At 36.3% G+C, this 24,210-nt stretch overlaps 1 protein-coding gene across 6 annotated transcripts in view; it reads right to left on the minus strand.

The window, feature by feature from the left end:
- The window catches only part of PTPRK (protein tyrosine phosphatase receptor type K), a 569,905-nt gene that overhangs the window by 214,000 nt on the left and 331,695 nt on the right, over nucleotides 1-24,210 (minus strand). For all 6 annotated transcript variants that reach the window (XM_079939939.1, XM_079939937.1, XM_079939938.1 and 3 more), the window contains exon 7: nucleotides 3,688-3,981. In XM_079939939.1, the coding sequence (XP_079796065.1) occupies nucleotides 3,688-3,981 (294 nt within the window). The remainder of the gene's footprint in view (nucleotides 1-3,687; nucleotides 3,982-24,210) is intronic.

The raw sequence follows: 24,210 nt of genomic DNA on the forward strand, positions 1-24,210 counted from the left end.
TATTTAAAAATTAATAGAATATATAATTGCATAAGCTTTCCCTCTTTTTCTAATAATAGAGCAAGATTAGTAGACATTCCTATAAAACAGTAACCAGTTTCTCTACAATCTACAATGTACCTGGAAATCTAGTTTATAAGCACTTTTTTTTTACCATAAAACCTGCATCAAACACACCTTATGAGGACATAAATAAATTAATAAAGATATGTGACAAAGACTCACCACATGTGAAAGATAGTTTTAAAAAAAACTTTTTAAATTTGGAAGTAAAACTACAGATGAGTGAGCTTGATACCATTTTATGCCACAGAGCCCACAACTTAAATGTTTCTCAAATAACATATCAGAAAAAAAGACCAATATTATTTCAAAATGTCAAGACATTTATAAATTTGAAAGCAGCTATGAGTGTAAGTTATTTTTACTCTATCCCCTCCCATACAGATAAGGTTATTCTCAAAGTAAAATATCTCAAACACTTTACAGTCCTATTTTTACTTACTGCAGCTCAATATGCATTCTGAACATAAGTATTCAATAGGGATAAATCAATGCTCATCAACATGTTCTTTTCATCCACTTAATAGAGCATAACTAGCCTTAAAACACAATTTCATTATCCATTCACCTGTCGATGGACATTTAGGTTGCTTCCATGTCCTGGCAATTGTAAACAGTGCTGCAATGAACATTGGGGTGCATGTGTCTTTTTAAATTATGGTTTTCTCAGGGTATATACCCAGTAGTGGGATTGCTGGGTCATAAGGTAGTTCTATTGTTAGTTTTTTAAGGGACCCCCATACTGTTCTCCATAGTGGCTGTATCAATATACATTCCCACCAACAGCGCAGGAGGGTTCCCTTTTCTCCACACCCTCTCCAGCATTTACTGTTTGTAGATTTTTTGATGATGGCAATTCTGACTGGTGTGAGGTGATACCTCATTGTGGTTTTGATCTGCATTTCTCTAATGATTAGTGATGATGAGCACCCTTTCATGTGTTCGTTGGCAATCTGTATGTCTTCTTTGAAGAAATGTCTATTTAGGTCTTTTGCCCATTTTTGGATTGGGTTGTTTGTTTTTTTTATATTGAGCTGCATGAGCTGCTTGTATATTTTGGAGATTAATCTTTTGTCAGTTGCTTCGTTTGCAAATATTTTCTCCCATTCTGAGGGTTGCCTTTTCGTCTAGTTTATGGTTTCCATTGCTGTGCAAAAACTTTTAAGTTTCATTAGGTCCCATTTGTTTATTTTGTATTTTATTTCCATTACTCTAGGAGGTGGGTCAAAAAAGATCATGCTATGGATAAAGAAGATGTGGTACATATATACATTGGAACACTACTCAGCCATAAAAACGAACAAAATTGAGTTATTCATACAGAGTGAAGTAAGTCAGAAATAGAAAAAGAAACGCCATATGTTAATGTACATATATGGAATCTAAAAAAACAGTACTGATAAACCTAGTGGCAGGGCAGGAATAAAGACGCAGAGTAGAGAATGGACTTGAGGACACGGGGGGGAAGGGGAAACTGGGATGAAGTGAGAGAGTAGCAATGACATATATACACTACCAAATGTAAAATGGATGGCTAGTGGGAAGCTGTTCCACAGCACAGGGAGATCAGCTGGATGCTTTGTGATGACCTAGAGGGGTGGGATAGGGAGGATGGGAGGGAGGCTCAAGAGGGAGGGGATATGGGGATATATGTATACTTATAGCTGATTCACTTTGTTGTACAACAGAAACTAACACAACACTGTAAAGCAATTATACTCCAATAAAGATGTATTAAAAAAAACCCACAGTTTCATTTATTTGCCATCTCCATTGGCCTTCACACCAATGGCCGATTTCAAATAATTCCTAAGTTAAAAAATTACATTATATTAACAACACATTGTGTGGTACTATAAATTTTTAAGGATCTATTTTGATGAAATAAAAAAATAAGAAGGCAGATGAGATATTTAAAAGAAAGAAGTTAGGGCACAAAAAGTCACAAGGAAGATCTCTGGAATAGTAAATCAACACTTATTATTTTAATTTGTATATACCTTATAAGGATTAAATGTAGGCAGAAAAAGGTAATTTTATCAGAAAATATGTGTAGGCAATATCTTCAGTAAAATGGATATCACTATTCATCTTTTTATGTTAGCACTGGATATTAATTTTGGAAGAGTGAGCTACTTCTCAGTTTCCATACTGTCTCCTTTTTAAATTATTTCTCTGACTAGTTGAGGTTGTAGAGTTAAATTGTTTTTCCCCTCAGGAAGTTCATTTACTACAATAAGAATAATTTGTCACATTACCTAGAATGAAAAGACATAGCTGTACAACAAATTTGAAAAGGAATTTGTGTGATTTAGGCTGAGCCATGGAGACTTACCAGTGTTTTTGAGGTTAAGCTATTTTTCAACCACAGGATAAATGTATGACACCAATCAGCAAATTACTAGACTCTGTTGTCTACATCTGAGACTAATGATGGAGCCGTTAAGCTTCCTATTGGTGAGCATTTTTCAATATTAATATATGAAATATATTGATATTTACAATTAATATATAAATATTAACATATAAAAATTGAACCAGAATAAAAAATATTTAGGGATGACAGTACATTAGGTAATTGCATGGATTTTGCTTTGATCTTAGATCAGTACTCTTGGTGGGTAGCCTCAGAATACTGTAACTGCTAAACAGATGTTAAAGAAACAAAAGACATTTTACAGGCATTTACAGTTTCATAGATCCCCATGGTCTTAGTTTTCAATTTTCAGAACCTAAATCTATAAATGTTCAAGACGCATAGACCCAGGTACTAACTTTGCAGGTGTTTCAACATAATGCTTGATGGATAAAAAATGTTTCTTTCAACTGACCTAAAAAATTAAACTATTTTCAACAATAAAATAAACAGTGCACTAAAAGTATACTCTAATAACTTAGACAAACTTTTCAGTGGCTTTTAATAAATAGCTAACATTTTCTCTCATTATAACAATCGTACAATAAGAAACTAGGATGTATGCTTTTATATTACTTTTTATTTCACTTTTTATTCTTTCTTTGTGTTTTCTCCATGTGCTATTATTTTCACCACTCTGTTTCAGGCATTAGGAGGGCAATACAAGGCTTAAAAACATATGGAAAGCCTCTGTATTTTACAGCTGGGTGCCAAGCTGCTGCATTCATCCTCGACAACAGGATTTTCTGAATAGGAGGGTTATCTTACTGAGGACTGGCTCAGAGTAACTTTTCTTATGTGTATTATCAGATATGGCGTCTGCACTGACCATAACAAAATTACCGAGGAAGACAATTTCCACACAGTAGAAAGGTATTCAACGTTTGCTTGAACTGCAAAGGTTTTCTCTCTATATAATACATTCACCTGCATCAATCAGAGATTTTGGACTAAATATAAGCAAGCCAAGCAAAATTACCATGCAAGAAAAGACTGTGGATTCATAATACTACTGAAAAATAAAAGAGAAACATTCACACTGCCCTTACATCACTCAAATTTATGACATACTTAAGGCTACAACTGGAACTCTTAGAATAGTGTGACTAATCATGTACCAAATAATTAGTACTTTTAATATTGTATGAATATTGTATGTCTTATGCTAGATTCCTTCACTGGCAGAGTGGCCGGCTCTTCAGTCTTACCTGCACATTTGGTTCTGGTGATTAGTGGAGGTCCTGGAAGCCCCGTCCCGCCTTCACCAGGTCTTGTAAGTAGAACACGGATCTCATATTCAGTATCCGGATCCAAATGCCATAATTTATAAGTTGGAGCATTGACTGCATGGGTTTCTGTCCAGGATCCTGATGTCATTCTGTACTCTACTTCTTTCAGAATGATGGGACCATCACCAATGATGGAGTTGGCATTTAGCTGAATCAGCAAATATGTAGGCCCAACACCAAGCAGCTGCGGAGGAGCAATGGGTCTTGGTGGTTCTAGGAGAGACAAATGTGCAATCTCATTACTTAAAAATCCAAACGACTATAGTACATAGATATAGTAATATCTCTTGAAGTCTAAAGGCTTAAGGAATAATTTATTTAGGAGTTCATAATAAATGCTTAAAATTTGGAATGAGTGGTCTGGAAACTGTACTTTTAGAGAGCAAATACTTTCACAGATGGAATATGACCCTTTTACCACAAGTTTTCTTTTATTAAAAACATACCTCTCTGGGAGATAAATTTGTAAAGACACGGTTACCAAGGGAAATAAAGAGAAAATATTTAGAGATGGATAGCTCTGATTAGCAACTAAACACAGTACAGTTGATCTTTGACATTCTTGGCGTACTAAGACCTTTACAAATCTCAAAATTAATGAATACTGCTATAACTCATTTCGTTCATGAAATATGGCCAAGTATTGTTTTTGCTTTTGCTGGTTTTGTTTTGTATTTTTCTTTTTACTTCTGAAGACTTCCTGCAGATGAAATGAAAAGACGGCACAGCAAAGCTGAACTCAGGAGCTGATGCCCGGTGCTGACTTGTTTCCATACATCCACCTCTCAGTGTAGGAAACTGAAATTTACATGGGGGAAAATCACAAATCATTGTATATCACTGGCCTTTGTGAGTAGCATGTGATAAGGCAATGCATCAGGTATTAAACTCAAATGTCAAAGGTACACTGTTTTGAATTTAATTTTGAATAGCTTACATAATTTGCTTGAAAGAAACTTTGGGAAACATTATACCAATGTTTGAACTTATGGAAATGATGAATAATGAATTAGAGCATTTTTTCCTTTAACAACAATGAGGTGAAATTTGATACTGAATTTTATAGACCTCATAGCTCTAGCTCTGTCCATATGGTCTCTAATTAGTACATTACTATCAGGTGGGATCTTCTTTGAATCTCTGGAAAAACATTTATTGGCGAGGCCAAAAGACTTTCAAGGAAAGTGTTAATCTATAAAAAGTGAAAACTGCCCCTAAATTATTTTTTTTCTTTCTTTTTTTTTTTTTGAGGTACGCGGACCTCTCACTGTTGTGGCCTCTCCCGTTGTGGAGCACAGGCTCTGGACGCACAGGCTCAGTGGCCATGGGTAACGGGCCCAGCCGCTCCGGCATGTGGGATCTTCCCGGACCGGGGCGCGAACCCGTGTCCCCTGCATCGGCAGGCGGACTCTCAACCATTGGGCCACCAGGGAAGCCTCCCTAAATTCTTTTGAAGGTATTTTAAAAATGAGTTAAAGCAAATTACATGAAGAAAAACTATTAAATGGGAGGAGCTTCAAGATGGCGGAAGAGTAAGACGCGGAGATCACCTTCCTCCCCACAGATACATCAGAAATACATCTACATGTGGAACAGCTGCGACAGAACACCTACTGAACGCTGGCAAAAGACCTCAGACTTCCCAAAAGGCAAGAAACTCCCCACGTACCTGGGTAGGGTAAAAGAGAAGACAGAGACAAAAGAATAGGGACAGGACCTGCACCAGTGAGACGGAGCTGTGAAGGAGGAAAGGTTTCCACATACTAGGAAGCCCCTTCGCGGGCAGAGACTGCGGGTGGTGGAGGGGGGAAGCTTCGGAGCCGCGGAGGAAAGCACAGCAACAGGGGTGCGGAGGGAAAAGCGGAGAGATTCCCGCACAGAGAATCAGGGCCCACCGGCACTCACCAGCCCGAGAGCCTTGTCTGCTCATCCGCCGGGGCGGGCGGGGGCTGGGAGCTGAGGCTCAGGCTTCGGAGCTTAGATCCCAGGAGAGGACTGGGGTTGGCTGCGTGAACACAGCCTGAAGGGGGTTAGTGCGCCATGGCTAGCCGGGAGGGAGTCCGGGAAAAAGTCTGGACCTGCCGAAGAGGAAAGACTTATTCTTGCCTCTTTGTTTCCTGGTGCGCGAGGAGAGGGGATTCAGAGTGCTGCTTAAAGGAGCTCCAGAGATAGGCACGAGCCGCGGCTATCAGCGCGGATCCCAGAGACGGGCATGAGACGCTAAGGCTGCTGCTGCCGCCACCAAGAAGCCTGTGTGCGAGCACAGGTCACTATCCACACCGCCCCTCCGGGAGCCTGTGCAGCCCGCCACTGCCAGGGTCCCATGATCCAGGGAAAACTTCCCCAGGAGAACACACAGCGCGCCTCAGGCTGGTGCAACGTCACGCCGGCCTCTACCACCAAAGGCTCGCCCCGCACGCCGTACCCCTCCCTCCCCCTGGCCTGAGTGAGCCAGAGCCCCCGAATCAGCTACTCCTTTAACCCCGTCCTGTCTGAGAGAAGAACACATGCCCTCAGGCAACCTACATGCAGAGGTGGGTCGAAATCCAAAGCTGAACCCCGGAAATTATGCGAACAAAGAAGAGAAAGGGAAATCTCTCCCAGCAGCCTCAGGAGCAGCGGATTAAATCTCCACAATCAACTTGATGTACCCTGCATCTGTGGAATACCTGAATAGACAACGAATCATCCCAAATTGAGGAGGTGAACTTTGGGAGCAATGATATATATATATATATTTCCGTTTTTCTCTTTTTGTGAATGTGCATGTGTATGCTTCTGTGAGTGATTTTGTCTGTATAGCTTTGCTTTTACCATTTGTCCTAGGGTTCTGTCTGTCCGTTTTTGTTCTTAGTATACTTTTTAGCGCCAATTATCATTGGTGGATTTGCTTTTTAGTTTGTTGCTCTCTTCTTTTTCTTTTTTACTTTAAAAAGATTGTTTTAATAATTATTTTTTATTTTAATAACTTTATTTGATTTAATTCTATCTTCCTCTTTCTTTCTTTTTTTTCTCGCTTTTATTCTGAGCCGTGTGGATGACAAGCTCTTGGTGCTCCAGCCAGGCATCAAGCCTCTGCCTCTGAGATGGGAGAGCCAAGTTCAGGACAATGGTCCACAAGACACCTCCCAGCTCCACGTAATATCAAACGGCGAAAATCTCCCAGAGATCTACATCTCAACGCCAAGACCCAGCTCGACTCAATGACCAGCAAGCTACACTGCTGGACACACTATGCAAAACAACTAGTAAGACAGGAAAACAACCCCACCCATTAGCAGAGAGGCTGCCTAAAAGCATAAGGCCACAGTCACCCCAAAACACACCACCAGGCGTGGAACTGCCCACCAGAAAGACAAGATCCAGCCTCATCCACCAGAACACAGGCACTAGTCCCCTCCACCAGGAAGCCTACACAACCCACTGAAACAACCTTAGCCACTGGGGGCAGACACCAAAAACAACGGGAACTACGAACCTACAGCCTGCGACAAGAAGACCCCAAACACAGTAACTTAAGCAAAATGAGAAGACAGAGAATCACACAGCAGATGAAGGAGCAGGGCAAAAACCCAACAGACCTAACAAATGAAGAGGAAACAGGCAGTCTACCTGAAAAAGAATTCGGAATAATGGTAGTAAAGATGATCCAAAATCTTGGAAATAAAATGGAGAAAATACAAGAAACGTTTAACAAGGACCTAGAAGAACTAAACGGCAATCAAACCGTGATGAACAGCACAACAAATGATATTAAAAATTCTCTAGAAGGTATCAATAGCAGAATAACTGAGGCAGAAGAATGGATAAGTGATCTGGAAGGCAAAATAGTGGAAATCACTACTGCAGAGCAGAATAAAGAAAAAAGAATGAAAAGAATTGAGGTCAGTCTCAGAGACCTCTGGGACAAGATTAAACACACCAACATTCGAATTATATGGGTCCCAGAAGAAGAAGAGAAAAAGAAAGGGACTGAGAAAATATTTGAAGAGATTATAGTTGAAAACTTCCCCAATATGGGAAAGGAAACAGTTAGTCAAGTCCAGGAAGCACAGAGAGTCACATACAGGACAAATCCAAGGAGAAACACGCCAAGGCACATAGTAATCAAACTATCAAAAATTAAATACAAAGAGAAAATATTAAAAGCAGCAAGGGAAAAACAACAAATAACATACAAGGGAATCCCCATAAGGTTAACAGCTGATCTTTCATCAGAAACTCTACAAGCCAGAAGGGAGTGGCAGGACATATTTAAAGTGATAAAAGGGAATAACCTACAACCAAGATTACTCTACCCAGCAAGGATACCATTCAGATTTGACGGAGAAATTAAAACCGATACAGAAAAGCAAAAGCTAAGAGAATTTAGCACCACCAAAACAGCTTTACAACAAATGCTAGAGGAACTTCTCTAGGCAGGTAAAACAAGAGAAGGAAAATACCTACAATAACAAACCCAAAGCAATTAAGAAAATGGTAATAGGAACATACATATTGATAATTGCCTTAAATGTAAAAGGATTAAATGCTCCAACCAAAAGACATAGACTGGCTGAATGGACAGAAAAACAAGACCCGTATATATGCTATCTACCCACTTCAGATCTAGGGACACATACAGACTGAAAGTGAGGGGATGGAAAAAGATATTCCATGCAAGTGGAAACCAAAAGAAAGCTGGAGGAGCAATTCTCATATCAGACAAAACAGAGTTTAAATAAAGACTTACAAGGGACAAAGAAGGACACTGCATAATGATCAAGGGATCAAACCAAGAAGAAGATATAACAATTGGAAATATTTATGCACCCAAAATAGGAGCACTTCTATACATAAGGCAAATGCTAACAGCCATAAAAGGGGAAATCGACAGTAATACAATCATAGTAGGGGGCTTTAACACCCCACTTTCACCAATGGACAGCTCATCCAAAATGAAAATAAATAAGGAAACACAAGCTTTGAATGATACATTAAACAAGATGGACTTAATTGATATTTATAGGACATTCCATCCAAAAACAACAGAATACACTTTCTTCGAAAGTGCTCATGGAACATTCTCCATGATAGATCATATCTTGGGTCACAAATCAAGCCTTGGTAAATTTAAGAAACTTGAAATCGTATCAAGTTTCTTTTCCAACCACAACGGTATGGGGCTAGCTATCAATTATAGGAAAAAAATCTGTAAAAAATACAAACACATGGAGGATAAACAATAACCAAGAGATCCCTGAAGAAATCAAAGAGGATATCATAAAATACCTAGAAACAAATGACAATGAAAACACGATGAGCCAAAACCTATGGGACGCAGCAAAAGCAGTTTTAAGAGGGAAGTTTATAGCAATACACTCCTACCTTAAACAAGAAACATCTCAAATAAACAACCTAACCTTACACCTAAAGCAAAAAGGGAAAGAAGAACCAAAAACCCCAAAGTTAGCAGGAGGAAAGAACTCATAAAGATCAGATCAGAAAAAAATGAAAAAGAAATGAAGGAAACAATAGCAAAGATCAATAAAACTAAAAGCTGTTTCTTTGAGAAGATAAACAAAATTGATATACCACTAGCCAGACTCATCAAGAAAAAAAGGGAGAAGACTCAAGTCAATAGAATTAGAAATGAAAAAGGAGAAGTAACAACTGACACTGCAGAAATACAAAGGATCATGAGAGATTATTACAAGCAACTATATGCCAATAAAATGGACAACCTGGAAGAAATGGAAAAATTCTTAGGAAAGCGCAACCTTCCAAGACTGAACCAGGAAGATATAGAAAATATGAACAGACCAATCACAAGTAATGAAATTGAAACTGTGATTACAAATCTTCCAACAAACAAAACCCCAGGACCAGATGGCTTCACAGGTGAATTCTATCAAACATTTAGAGAAGAGCTAACACCTATCCTTCTCAACCTGTTCCAAAATATAGCAGAGGGAGGAACACTCCCAAACTCATTCTATGAGGCCACCATCACCGATACCGAAACCAGACAAAGATGTCACAAAGAAAGAAAACTACAGGTCAATATCACTGATGAACACTGATGCAAAAATCCTCAACAAAATACTAGCAAACAGAATCCAACAGCACATTAAAATGATCATACACCATGATCAAGTGGGGTTTATCCCAGGAATGCAAGGATTCTTCAATATACACAAATCAATCAATGCGATACACCATATTAACAAACTGAAGGATAAAAACCATATGATCATCTCCATAGATGCAGAGAAAGCTTTCGACAAAATTCAACACCCATTTATGATAGAAACCCTCCAGAAAGTAGGCATAGAGGGAACTTACCTCAACATAATAAAGGCCATATATGACAAACGCACAGCTAACATCGTCCTCAATGGTGAAAAACTGAAACTATTTCCACTAAGATCAGGAAAAAGACACGGTTGCCCACTTTCACCACTATTATTCAACATAGTTCTGGAAGTATCAGCAACAGCAATCAGAAGAGAAAAAAATAAAAGGAAACCAAATCGGAAAGAAAAGGTAAAGCTGTCACTGTTTGCAGATGACATGATACTTTATGTAGAGAATCCTAAAAATGCTACCAGAAAATTACTAGAGATAATCAATGAATTTGGTAAAGTAGTAGGATACAAAATTAATGCACAGAAATCTCTTGCATTCCTATACATTAATGATGAAAAATTTGAAAGTGAAATTAAAAAAGCACTCCCATTTACCATTGCAACAAGAAGAATAAAATATCTAGGAATAAACCTATCTAAGGAGACAAAAGACCTGTATGCAGAAAATTATAAGACACTGATGAAAGAAATTAAAGATGATACAAATAGATGGAGAGATATACCATGTTCTTGGATTGGAAGAATCAACATTGTGAAAATGACTATACTACCCAAAGCAATCTACAGATTCAATGCAATCCCTATCAAACTACCAATGGCATTTTTTACAGAACTACAACAAAAAATTTCACAATTTGTATGGAAACACAAAAGACCCCCAATAGCCAACGCGATCTTGAGAAACAAAAACAGAGCTGGAGGAATCAGGCTCCCGGACTTCAGATTATACTACAAAGCTACAGTCATCAAGACAGTATGTTACTAGCACAAAAACAGAAATATAGATCAATGGAACAGGATAGAAAGCCCAGAGATAAACCCACACACATGTGGTCACCTTATCTTTGATAAGGAGGCAAGAGTATACAGTGGAGAAAAGACAGCCTCTTCAATAAGTGGTGCTGGGAAAACTGGACAGCTACATGTAAAAGAACGAAATTAGAACAGTCCCTAACACCATACACGAAAATAAACTCAAAATGGATTAAAGACCTAAATGTATGGCCAGACACTATCAAACTCTTAGAGGAAAACAGGCAGAACAGTCTATGATATAAATCACAGCAAGATCCTTTTTGACCCATCTCCTAGAGAAATTGAAATAAAAATAAACAAATGGGACCTAATGAAACTTTAAAGCTTTTGCACAGCAAAGGACACCATAAACAAGACGAAAACACAATCCTCAGAATGGGAGAAAATATTTGCAAATGAAAAAACTGACAAAGGATTAATCTCCAAAATTTACAAGTAGCTCATGCAGCTCAATATCAAAAAAACAAAGGACTGAATCCAAAAATGGGCAGAAGACCTAAACAGACATTTCTCCACAGAAGATATACAGATTGCCAACAAACACATGAAAGAATGCTCAACATCACTAATCATTAGAGAAATGCAAATCAAAACTACAATGAGATATCATCTCACACCGGTCAGAATGGCCATCATCAAAAAATCTAGAAACAATAAATGCTGGAGAGGGTGTGGAGAAAAGGGAACCCTCTTGCACTGTTGGTGGGAATGTATATTGATACAGCCACTACGGAGAACAGTATGGAGGTTCCTTAAAAAACTAAAAATAGAACTACCATATGACCCAGCAATCCCACTACTGGGCATATACCCTGAGAAAACCATAATTCAAAAAGAGTCATGTACCACAATGTTCATTGCAGCTCTATTTACAACAGGCAGGACATGGAAGCAACCTAAGTGTCCATTGACAGAAGAATGAATAAAGAAGATGTGGCACATATATACAATGGAATATTACTCAGTCATAAAAAGAAACGAAATTGAGTTCTTTTTAATGAGGTGGATGGACCTAGAGCCTGTCATACAGAGTGAAGTAAATCAGAAAGAGAAAAAAAAATACCGTATGCTAACACGTATATATGGAATCTAAAAAAAAAAAAAAAATGGTCATGAAGAACCTAGGGGCAAGACGGGAATAAAGACGCAGACCTACTAGATAATGGACTTGAGGATACGGGGAGCAGGAAGGGTAAGCTGGGACAAAGTGAGAGAGTAGCATGGACATATATACACTACCAAACGTTAAATAGATAGCTAGTGGGAAGCAGCCGCATAGCACAGGGAGATTAGCTTGGTGCTTTGTGACCACCTAGAGGGGTGGGATATAGAGGGTGGGAGGGAGGGAGATGCAAGAGGGAAGAGATTTGGGAACATATGTATAACTGATTCACTTTTTTAAAAAGCAGAAACTAACACACCATTGTAAAGCAATTACACTCTAATAAAGATGTTTTTTAAAAAAGTATAAAAAAAGTAAGTGAAATCTGAAAAAAAAAAAAATGAGCAAGAGTTTGACACTTCAGAGAAGAGCGTACCAAAATGGCCAATAAAAATATGAAAGGATGCTCTACATCTGGTAAAAAATAAATAAATAAACTATTAAATGCAGCCACACAATGCTTCTCTTGGTGTCCTCCCCTCCGTCGCAGGTAGGGGTGGATTGGAGAAGATGCAGATAGACAGAAGCTAAGAAAAAACAGTCAATATTTTTTAAACTGGATTTTCTATCTTAATGGCAATGAATGCTTAGAATACGACAGTGCAAAAAACTCATAGACAGGTTCTACCTTCTGCTACAGGTTTCCAGCTGTAGCCCGGGATTTGCTTTTAAACTCCAAAGTATAGTTTCCACCTTATGAACCCCTGCATTACAAACATCCTTAATATAAGGAATAAGACACCTCGCCTAAATCTCTACACAGGTTAAAGTAATTTTCAAGAAGCTTCCTCCAAAATTCACATGACAAATATTTACTGAGTAGCTACTAATTGCTAAGCTATCCCACACATTGGTTATTCATGTAATATGGCAAGGGAGACATAATAACAATAAATCGACAAATTCATTATTTTAAATTGAGAGTTATGTAGAAAACAGATACTGAGATAAAGAATAATAGATGGTGGGGGGAGAGGTATCTAGTGAGTAATACTAATTTTTTTCTCTCCAAAATCACTTGAAGAATATAACGTTCCTCCCATCAAAAAATCGTGGCTCATTATGACAAGAGCTTTCAAACCAGTTATCAGTAAAATTATATGAACTTGTGCTTCACTATTGCTCCTGTTCAAAGTGGAAATAAAGCAGGACTTCCCTGGCAGTCCAGTGGTTATGTCTCCGTGCTTCCACTGCAGGGGACACGGGTTCAATACCTGGTCTGGGAACTAAGATCCCGCATGCTGCGTAGCGCAGCCAAAGGGAAAAACTAACAAGCGAAAATAAAGCTAAGATTAAAAAAGATAATTCACACGCTATTTAAACTGTTTACATTTAGAATTATTTCTATTTCTATGGAAAAGTAGTTCTTAACACCTGATTTATAAACTTTAAGTACAAAATCTCTTCCTTATGGTTTAAAAATTGTTTCAACAATATATAGTCAAAATTGGGTAGAGGGTGAATTATTTCCAATTTCACAACTGACTTCAACTGAGAAGTTACAGAAGAAAATGTTTAAATAATACCAAAATGGTTTAGAATTTTCATTTATCAGCTAAAGAAAGATAAAGCTAGACAATTCATATCATGAAGTTTTACCAACTAGTCTAACAACTGTATTTCAAGTTCACAAAAGTTTTGGTAGACAAACAGAACACTGATATACTTTCTGAACCTTAAACTAAAATGAAACTGAATAGAGAAATGAATGTAATAGAAAAAATGCAAATATCTTCCCAGACTATCTAAATGTTCCACATATTTTAAGAAGCAGTCTGTATTTTGCGAATAAACTGAGCTGCCTCATATGTGCAATGTTTGTTTTCATTCCAGATGGCTCATATACTGACTAATCTAAGTAGGAAATGATGCTAAATTCACAGCTTACTGGGGTTCTAACCCAGAGCAGCAATGCCTCACTCACATTATAGCTGAACAATAACCTGAAGAAGTCTTATATTTAACATGACAGAACAATTTGTCAAATGAATTATAAATAACAAGCCTTGGTTATTAATCTATAAATTTATGGGTATTGTGAAACCTGACCTAATAAAGTGTATATTGAATGTTAAATCTCACCCATCAAAACACTGCACATCACTGTCATGGAAAATAGGGAGAAAACAAAAGAGGAGAGCAGAAGATGGAAGTGAGAGGAGGCGGAAAGCTACAACAAAACATATGATTAGAAACAAGTGAAAAAGTAAAGCATAACATTTCTTCTATCATTTCTATCTTTAAAGAAATGACATGTAAAAGAAAATGAAATTTAAGGTCAAGAGATCTAGTTTCAAAAAATGCATACACTAATAGCTGAGTAAACTTGAATTTGTTATTTAACTTCTTAGCATTACAATTTCCTCATTGGTAAACTAGGCAGAATTTTAAAAGACTTTACATTTCTAAATATGTCAACAAGCCCTATATTTGATGCTATTTTGCTTTGTTTTGTTTCTGCCAGAGAGCATATAAATTTTAAAATGGAAAATTAATATTCAACACTAGTGTTTTGTGTACATGAATAACGGAGTTTGATATAATCAGGTTCTTGGCCCAAAGAAGGGCAACAATTCACTCTGATCAGTTTTACATCTCACTTACAGTGGTCAAGCCAACAAAAGGAGCAGTCCAGTAATCAAAGCAGTAGCTCAGATTTGGAACTGTGGCAAAGTTCAGAGAGGCTTAAAAACATATACATTGACTAACAACATGATTATAAGTGAAACCTAGCATTAATGAGACTAATATACCAATACATATTAAAGTTTTATGGTGGAGGTAAAAAGTAGCCTCCTATTAGCATATGCATTTTGTATTTAGGCCCTTGAGAACAAGGAGGCTTATTTATAAAATCTCTCTTCATTTCAATAAATTATGCATGAATCTTAATCAGTTAGCAAATGAACAAGTAATTGTTCAGCAGCAATATTAATATTCTTCATAACTTAATACACTATCAGACCCAGAGGTGTGGTGTGAATAAATCCCAAATGTACAGTAGGTAACAACTGAAGCATGCAATCCCCAAAATACAAGATAAACTTTGCCGCTGTTACCAACTAACTTTCTATTAATGACTTATATTCGTTATTCTAGAGCTAAACCTATTATAAAATTGCACTTATACATTCAAATTGCTTTGTCTTTTTTATTTCAAATAATTTTTAAGTGTCTTGAAATCAAGGTAAGTCATTATGAAAGAGTATTCTCATCCAATTATTACAATGCTATATTACAAACATATGTCACTTATCAACATTGAGTTAATTAATAAAATGCAAAATCAGACGTAGAAGCTATGAAGCTAAAAAAGTCACTCAACAAAGTATCAAGTAAATGACACTTCTACATTTGTCTTTCCAAATAAATATATTAAATACCTCTCAATCCTATCTCCTTCCAAATTGTTTTATTTACTTGTCAAAGAAGCCTTGACAAAAAAGTATCTCGAGATTAGCCTTCTCACTTTAGAAGGAGGCAATGACAATGCCTTTGTCTCCTAAGGCCGCTGTAACAAATTAACACAAATGTGGAGGTTTAAGATAACAGATATTTATTCTCGCATGATTCCGGAGACCAGGTGTTCCAAATCAGTATCACTGGCTCGAAATAAAGGTGGTACCAGGACATACTTCCTCCAAAGGCTCTAGGGAAGAATCAGTTCCTCGCCTTTTCCAATATCTGCTAGCTGTTGGTATTCCTTGTCTTGTGGCCACATCACTGCAATCTCTATTTCACTGTTCACACTGCCTTCTCCTCTTCTCTCTGTAGTCAAATCCGTCTCTCCCCTCTACTTGTAAGGATAGTTGTGATTACATCTACATGCAAGGTCCACATGGATAATCCAAGATACTCTCCCATCTCAAGACTCTTAAGCACATCCTCAAAGACCATTTTTCCAGATAAGGTAATAGTCATGGGTTCCAGAGATTAGGATCTTGTATCTTTGGTGTCATTTTTCAGCCTATCACTGACATGGACTATGAACTCATCCTTCCTCCTGGGAGACATCTCAGCTCCATCTTTTCTCCAGGTAGTAGGAAGCTAGGAAAATAATTCTCTTAGGAAAATTTCCTATCTAGGTTCAGAGCAGTGGAATTAAGAGACAATAATGTAACTACATTGTCTGGTTTTTGCTATTTTTTTAATGAAATGAAAACAGAGATGATAAAAATTACTACTCAAAATGGCTATAAAGAGTCAATGTTCCCTTACTATGTCTAAATTCCTGTAAAAATCAAATTAGAATATTTGCCTTGGAGATAGATATTTTCTTATTTGCTATCATTTGTTTACTTAAATGAACAGATCACTTCAAATCAATGTTATTCTATTTCTTTATCATTCTTCTCATTAAAATTTTGATCTAGTTCCAGTTAAAAAAGAATATTCACAAGTTCATGCTTCATGTTGTTTAATCTTCTTCCTTATCACATATTAAATGCTCAAGTAAACAGAAAAGAACATTAGAGATGGAGAGCAGGAAGAATAACATCAGTGTACTAAATAATTCAAGCATTTATTTATCAGCTACCCTATAATAATTTTAAATGATCTTAAATTATGCCTCAAAAGGATAACAATATAATTTAATGGTACTTGAGTGTTTCAAGAAATTTGAAATAATAACACTGATGAATGGAAGGTGGCCTTTTCTCCCATAAGAAATAGAAAGCAGGTTATAGATAATTAGAAGTAGTGTTTTGGCACACTTAATATCATATGTATGGCAACATAATTTGTTTCATTTTTTCCTTAGAGGCAAAAACATGAAATACATATTTGAAAATATTCAGACATATTCAACAAGGTTTCTCCTGCAGCCACATTTTATAAACTGAAATGTAGATTTATGAGAAGAGTAACAGTTCTTTCATGATTTTCAATCTGTTCCCTCTCTGAAAGCTCAGATTTCCAGTCCTAACAAATTCCTTATGCAGCCAAATACCTCTCCTTTCACTCTTTTGGCTACTATCGCATAATGTTTGCTCCTATTAATTAAGTAGTCAGTAAATTCTATAAATCATCTTTCAGATAAATTACTATTTTAATTATGTTTATACATTTGTGCATTGATACATTTTTAAATAAAAAAATTTATTTAATATATTAAAATTCTTTTAAATCCAACAATACAATGAAAGATACTTTTTTCAAATCATATCATTCAGGTGGCTCATAAGCTTGAACTGGTCAAATAAAATTAATAATAAGATATGACAAAGTTTGGACGTTGTTAAACCTGAGGTTCCTATGCCAGCACCTAGACCAAGTATCAATCAAAAGTAGCCATTGTTACCTATTATCATCTCCATGAAAATTACATGGGTGTAGACCATGGAAAGAGTGTGTGCTGTGCCCCACTGCCCATACTCACAAAATTTCACATACACAAAAAATTCTGAGAAGCATGAAGTAAGCACCCATGATTTTACAGCTATAAGTAGGCAGAAATAGTTTAAATAAAGTGAAAAATGCAATTGAATAACAAAGGCCTTTTTTAATGATATGTATGTTTGTTTATATTATGTGTTTTTTTATCAGCATTAATTATATCCATCTAAACAAGAGTTTCTTCATTCTCTCCCAGTGATTTTCCACTGACAGTAGTTGTTCAAATGATTGAGGAGTGTCACTTGCTTTGAGCAGGCTGGGGCCAGGATTACTTGATCATGAAATACACAGGATAGTCCCACATAATGAAGAATCCTCCAGTTCAAACTACCAAAGGCTCCTTTGGAAAAACCACAATGTTAAAAATAATCTCCCCTCAGCAATCCATGGGTAATGTGTACCTAAAATTACATCACTTACATTTCTATTTCTCAAAAGAGTACTGGAGCAGAATTTTGAAGAGGGTGTGAACCCTAAACATGTGATCATTTACTCACACAGGCTTGACCATTGTCAGTGAGGCATAGTTAAATGGGCATGTGAGCATACAACTTGCTTATCGATGGCTAAACTGACGTTTTTGGAAAACTATATATCAAGAAATAAAAACGTGTTTATAGACTAAAGTAATCCCACTTCTGGAAATTTAATGTAAGGGATGATTAAATCTATATTTAGAAGAGCAAAAAATTAAGAAATCAAAATATTCTACAATAGGAAAATGGTGACACAAATTATGGTATTTCAATAGAATTTCACCATATAGTTCAAGAACACAAGTTGTGAAGATTATACAACAAATGTCATTTGTTTTCATTTTAAAAAGTAAAGAGTATATCACTATCAATAAAAGAAAGAAAGAAAGAAAGAAAAAGAAAGGAAGAAAGAAAAAGGAAGGAAGGAAGGAAGAAAGAAAGAAAAAGAAAGAAAGAAAGGGAAAGAAAGGAAGGAAAACTGCCAACCACCACCACCAGAAGGAAATACATCAAAAAGCTAATAACAGTGATTGGGGAACTGTGAGATCACGAGTGATCTTGCTTTTTCTTTTTTCTCTATTTTCCAATAAAATCTGTAATGTGCTCATAAAAGTTTCTCACCATTACAATCTGAGTGTCTGTCGCGGTGCCTAAGTTCAATAATATAATTACAGAATGAGTGGCTGGCTCAACATTTTTTTTCTTGAAAAAAAAGTTATCCATGCCACTGTAAGAAAAGTTTATCTACATAAATTCTGCCTATTCCATACAAGAAAACACAGACTGCTACTTCAGTGTGAGAACCATAATTTGGAGATGGCAATAGTAAAACTTCGTGTATTTATCTATTAATTTGTTTATTTTTGGATGATGAAATTAAGTCCTCAAAATGTAAGATTTACCACCTTGAGCTCTGAACCATGTAGCTAGCCAATTGCTCTGACAATGATACACAGCACCTACAAAATGTTACTATTTAATTAAAGGAGTTAGTTGACTGGAACAAAGGAACACTTTCTAGGCAATTGCTTAGTGACTGACTGGCATCAAATGATTTATCCAGCTTGTAAAAAAAGGCACAGTTACAAACCCATATAATAATTCTTTTTTGTCTTTTAGTCAAATCAAATTAATTAAACTTTGAAAAAAAAAGATTTTCCATGTGAAGAAAAATTTCATATATATATACAAATCTGAACATAAAATATCAATCATTTTATCAAAATACACAATTGTACTAATAATAGCTGAATGCATACCAATAACTTGAGTTTCTTGAACAAAAATTTAATTCAGAGTAGGAAAAAATTTTGATACTAAACATGCCACTCTTCATATTAAACAGCTATTTTGTCTTTCAGTCCCCATGGGATATGTATTCATTGTTTTTTAACTGCAAGGTCTGTGGAATTACAGTATTTAATCTCTATGACATGGCTCTTTCCGGCTGCCTAAAGTGCTGAAATAAGAAGAATCATTTCAGCAACAAAACTGCAAATTTTGCATACTGAATTTTATATCCTATACATTACCATGGCATTTTATTCATCTTGATTTGAAAACACTGCCGCAATAACTTTATTACCTGCTTGACATAAAAAGGCACAGCAGCAGCATACTGTTTTAGATCTGCCAGCAGAAACTAAAAACAAGGTTAGGTTCATATTTAGGGTATATGAAAAGGGATTTTTTAAAGTAAAGTTTATTTGCTTTTTAGCCCATGTAATATAAAACTGTAAGATAACTATACATTTTTATCTCATTTTGTCCCCAAACTGTACTCTGTCTAATTATATCTATGCAATGAATTGGTTCAGAATTATGAATTACTGTAATAATTCAACAACTTTACAAAAGACTCCATCACTACCACAATCCATATGGCATGGCAGCAAACCACATATGTTATGATGAAAATTATAGATCCATTTGATTGAGTCATTAATACAGAATATTTCTCTTATGGCTGTTTAATCCCTCATTTCAGCTTGGTCAGAGCTCAAACTGTTCATGCATTCCAGGGAAAGAACATCCAGTTGATTTCAAGAATAACAATCAGGTAAGTAGTAAAACTGGGAGAGCCTTCAACTCTTTGTTTGGATCCCTCAAGTCTAGGGTTATACACAGGTAATCACATCACCATCTCATCAGTCACCTTTATGAGGTAAGACAATAAAAAATACATGGTAGGAGAAAGGAGGGGAACTGTGTTTGGCAATGATAATATATGCCCCAGTAATATGTTAAATATGCCTAGAATTTAAATAGGCCAACGAATTTGGAGTAATGCTATTTATATTCATTTTATATTAATATGTGTAAAGACACAATGGCTGACTCCATTAAATCAAAAGATAGCAATTAAAAGAAAAACTCCAGGGCTTCCCTAGTGGCGCAGTGGTTGAGAGTTTGCCTGCCGATGCAGGGGACACGGGTTCGGGCCCCAGTCCGGGAAGATCCCACATGCCCGCGGAGCGGCTGGGCCCGTGAGCCATGGCCGCTGAGCCTGCGCTCCGCAACGGGAGAGACCACAACAGTGAGAGGCCTGCGTACCGCAAAAAAAAAAAAAAAAAAAAAAAAAGAAAGAAAGAAAGAAAGAAAAACTCCACTGCAAAATCTCTGTAACTAGATTATAATCTCTTTTTTCTCTCTCTCTCTTTCTCTACACACATAATACACACATATATACATGTATATGTAACACGTATAACATAACCAAGAAAAAAGTATTATTTAAAAATATCCTGAATCTTCCAAATCTAGAATATTAAAAACATTTTTAAAAATCTCATTAATCTAAATTCCAAAATAAAAAAATTTAAACCTATGAAATTAGAAGAATTTTCCAAAATTTAATTATAACCAAACACAATATAAGTTGGCCATCTTGATCGTTGGGTTTAAATACTCTGCTGTGTTGACTTATTGTAATATAACATATAATAAGCATATGTTTGTTATGAATACATACTTTGTGATTATTCCAAGTCAATTCAAAATGATGCATGAAGTTTTTATGTATAGGTAGGCAGCAACAGATGGCTATTTTTCTTTAGTGTAATGACTTAGTCAAGTAATGGAATCAGGAGATACTATTCACTCCCTCCATTCAATGACCCTGGTTCCCAGGCATGTAAAATCTAACACTTTATTTACCCCAAGTCAATCAGGAAACTATCATTTACCCGTTATTTCTACATGACTCTGGAAGGTAGAGAGTGACCATCTTTTAGACAGGCATATTCCCCTATGTATATAAGTGATATAGTTACTTTTTTATGAGAATATTTGATAACATAGTAAAAACAATTAAATAAGACTTCAGTCCTATAGATAGCTCCTTTAGATAATAGGCTTTATGAATGTACTACTAACTCCAGCATAGTCATAATTTTTAGGATGCTTTCCAGTTCAAAAAGCATAAAATTTCAGACTTTCAAAATCTTCACATCAAAGAAACTGTCATTAGCTAATATGGACCCAAGTCAGTTTTGTAGTTTAAAGATTCCTAATATATATTCATTTCAAAGAACAAATGATACAAATTAGCAATTATAGAACATTTCCTCAATTCTGAGATTAAACAAAACAAAAAACCATTATGTGTCCTATGGGGTTAGATGCCCTTGATTAAATCAGGAAATCAATAACTTTTGATGTGAAATGGGTTTATCAGAATGTGGTCAGTGACTCTAGATCAACTCTTCCTGATGGCATCTTTGAAAGAGTCAGGGGACTTGAACAGAGGACCAGAGGACAGATTTCTGAACCTAGTCTCTGAACTAATAAAAGCAGGTTTTTATGGGTAACTCAAGAGTATACAAGTATAACAATGAACAAAAGGGAATGCCATAAAAATAGAGCCATCAATGTGGTCACCATAATTACAGGCCTTCTGAATAATTACTTTAATCATCCCCATTAGTCAGAACGTCATCAAAAATAAGATAACCACACCTAGTTTTATAATCAGATGGAAATAGGAGGCTGGCAATAATAATTACAGACCTATCTGATAAAGTAACAAGATAGTGACACTTTAAAAATATTTAGCCATGTAAACAGTTACCTGCCCAAGGACGTTTTACGCTAGTGTGACAGCTGAGCCAGCAAGAGACCTTTTATTTCCATTCCATTCAACCACCCCTATTTCTACACCATAATGGGGCATCTAGACATTCAGAATATCAAAATAAAGTATATCATCTAAACATAAAATGTTGGAAGGCAGTCCAAGTTGTAAACCATCAGTGCACAGCTAGGGAAAGTTTCTAGGTGTAAAATAAAGGGTGTCAAGACCATAAGTAATGCAATTATACAGCTAAGGCGTTGGACTCTTCTTCCACAGCCGCTGCTACTAAGTGACAAGAAACCTCCCTTTTCTACTTTGATAAATATCACGCCTTTTACAAATAAGGGCATGAAATGGCTACTGATGCAAACTATTCATATATTCTTTCTGTGAACTTCAAATTTCCCATCCTTCTGCAACGTTAGCCAGATCAATTGAAAATTTGGTAGGGAGAAGAAAACAAACGTAAGTAAAATGTGCAAAAATTTTCATAGGCACCAAAGAATCTTGTAAACAGTACCTCTATCAGTGAACTTAAGATAATTAGGTATTGGGTAAGGAAGCCTACCATTTTAAGTATTATAAAAAGAAGGAAGAAGTATCATGCTTCTTTGGTATTAATTTTTGTAAAATGACACACTTAAAAAAGTAGATAGCTGAGAGATCTCCCTGTTGTACCTGAAGGATACCATTTCTTGTTCCAAAACCATACACTTATATTTTTAAATGTATGTCTATGTCCATGTTTGAGTTTTAAATTAAGAATCTGACATTGGGCAAAGGTCAAGAAAGTGATTTTGGAAATTAATCATAGAGCTATATCAGATGTATTACTCCTGTAAGGCATAATGTTATGAAAATGTATAGGCACTAATTTGTACCTGTTTATTTTTCATCTTGCTTCAAAAGTTAATTTTAATATATAAACGCAAACCATGTTAAGTGGATACTTTACTGATTGTAAATTCATATTCGCTTCCTTATGAAATCAAACGTCAATTAGGTGAGAAGGAAGAAGTCAAAGGTCAAGCCTATGCACTCTAAGCCATGGTGCCAGGTGTGGGATACAGGCAGAATGGCTAGGGGAAAAAAATATTAGTTTCTGTGATTATCACACTACTATAGATAACACACAGGAAATTTAAAAAAACATAAAATAACATAGTTACTGTGGTGATTTGAAAACACGGCCACAAATTTTTTGAAAACCCTCCTTTTGAGAGGTTGCATCCATGTTCTATCTTCTTAAATCTGGGTGATATTGGACCTGCCTAAATATATAGAACACAGTGGAAGTGGTGGAATGAGACTTGAGGCTAGGTCACAAGAGACCATGCAGCTTCCCCTCTGTTCAGTGGAACCTGCAATATTTGCTCTTGGAGCCCTGAGCCACCATGTTAAAAGTTCAGTTAGCTGGGGAGTTATTCCAGTCCAGGTGTCAGACATGTGCATGAAGAAGTTTCTAGATGATTCTCACCTCCAGGAGTTTGAGTCACCTTCAGCTGTTCAATTTGAGTATTCCTGGCTGAGGATGCAAACATCCTGGGACAGGAAAAACCCACCCCTGCTGTGCGTTTCTGAATTTCTGGTTCCCAGAAGCTGTGAGCATTATAAAATGGTTATTGTTTTATGCCAGTAAGTTTTGGGGTATTTTATTATGCAGCAGTAGATAAATGGAAAATTATGGAAAATTATGTCTTATTAAGAGGTTGAAGGAAAACTTTGATGAAAGTTGCAAATTTCTTAACATAAAAATACTGCTCTTCCATGATCTGTCCCCTGCTTACCTGTCCAGCCTCACGTCTTACCACTCTCCAATTCCAATCGCATGTTCATATATAACAATTTGTATTTTCTATGGGAAAATTTTCTTTTGTGTTCATCTACCTTCACCATTTATATGCTGCCTGAAGTGCTCTTTTACCATTTATAGACTTAGCAAAACTCCCAGCTCATTTATCACTGCCTCTGAGAAGCCTTCCTCAGCACACACTCTCTAGCCTGAAATAAATGTACCTTTTCTTGTAAGAGATTTATTTATATATTTCTCTCTCTCTCTTTAGTTAGCGAGCTCTTTAAAGACAAACATTTTATATTGTCTTTAAGTCTGTGACTTCAGACTTCAGTGCTTAGCACATTAGGCAATCAATCGATGATTGTTGAATAAATGTA

This window comes from Stenella coeruleoalba, assembly GCF_951394435.1.
Source record: "Stenella coeruleoalba genome assembly, chromosome: 12".
Classification (NCBI taxonomy): Eukaryota; Metazoa; Chordata; class Mammalia; order Artiodactyla; family Delphinidae; genus Stenella; species Stenella coeruleoalba.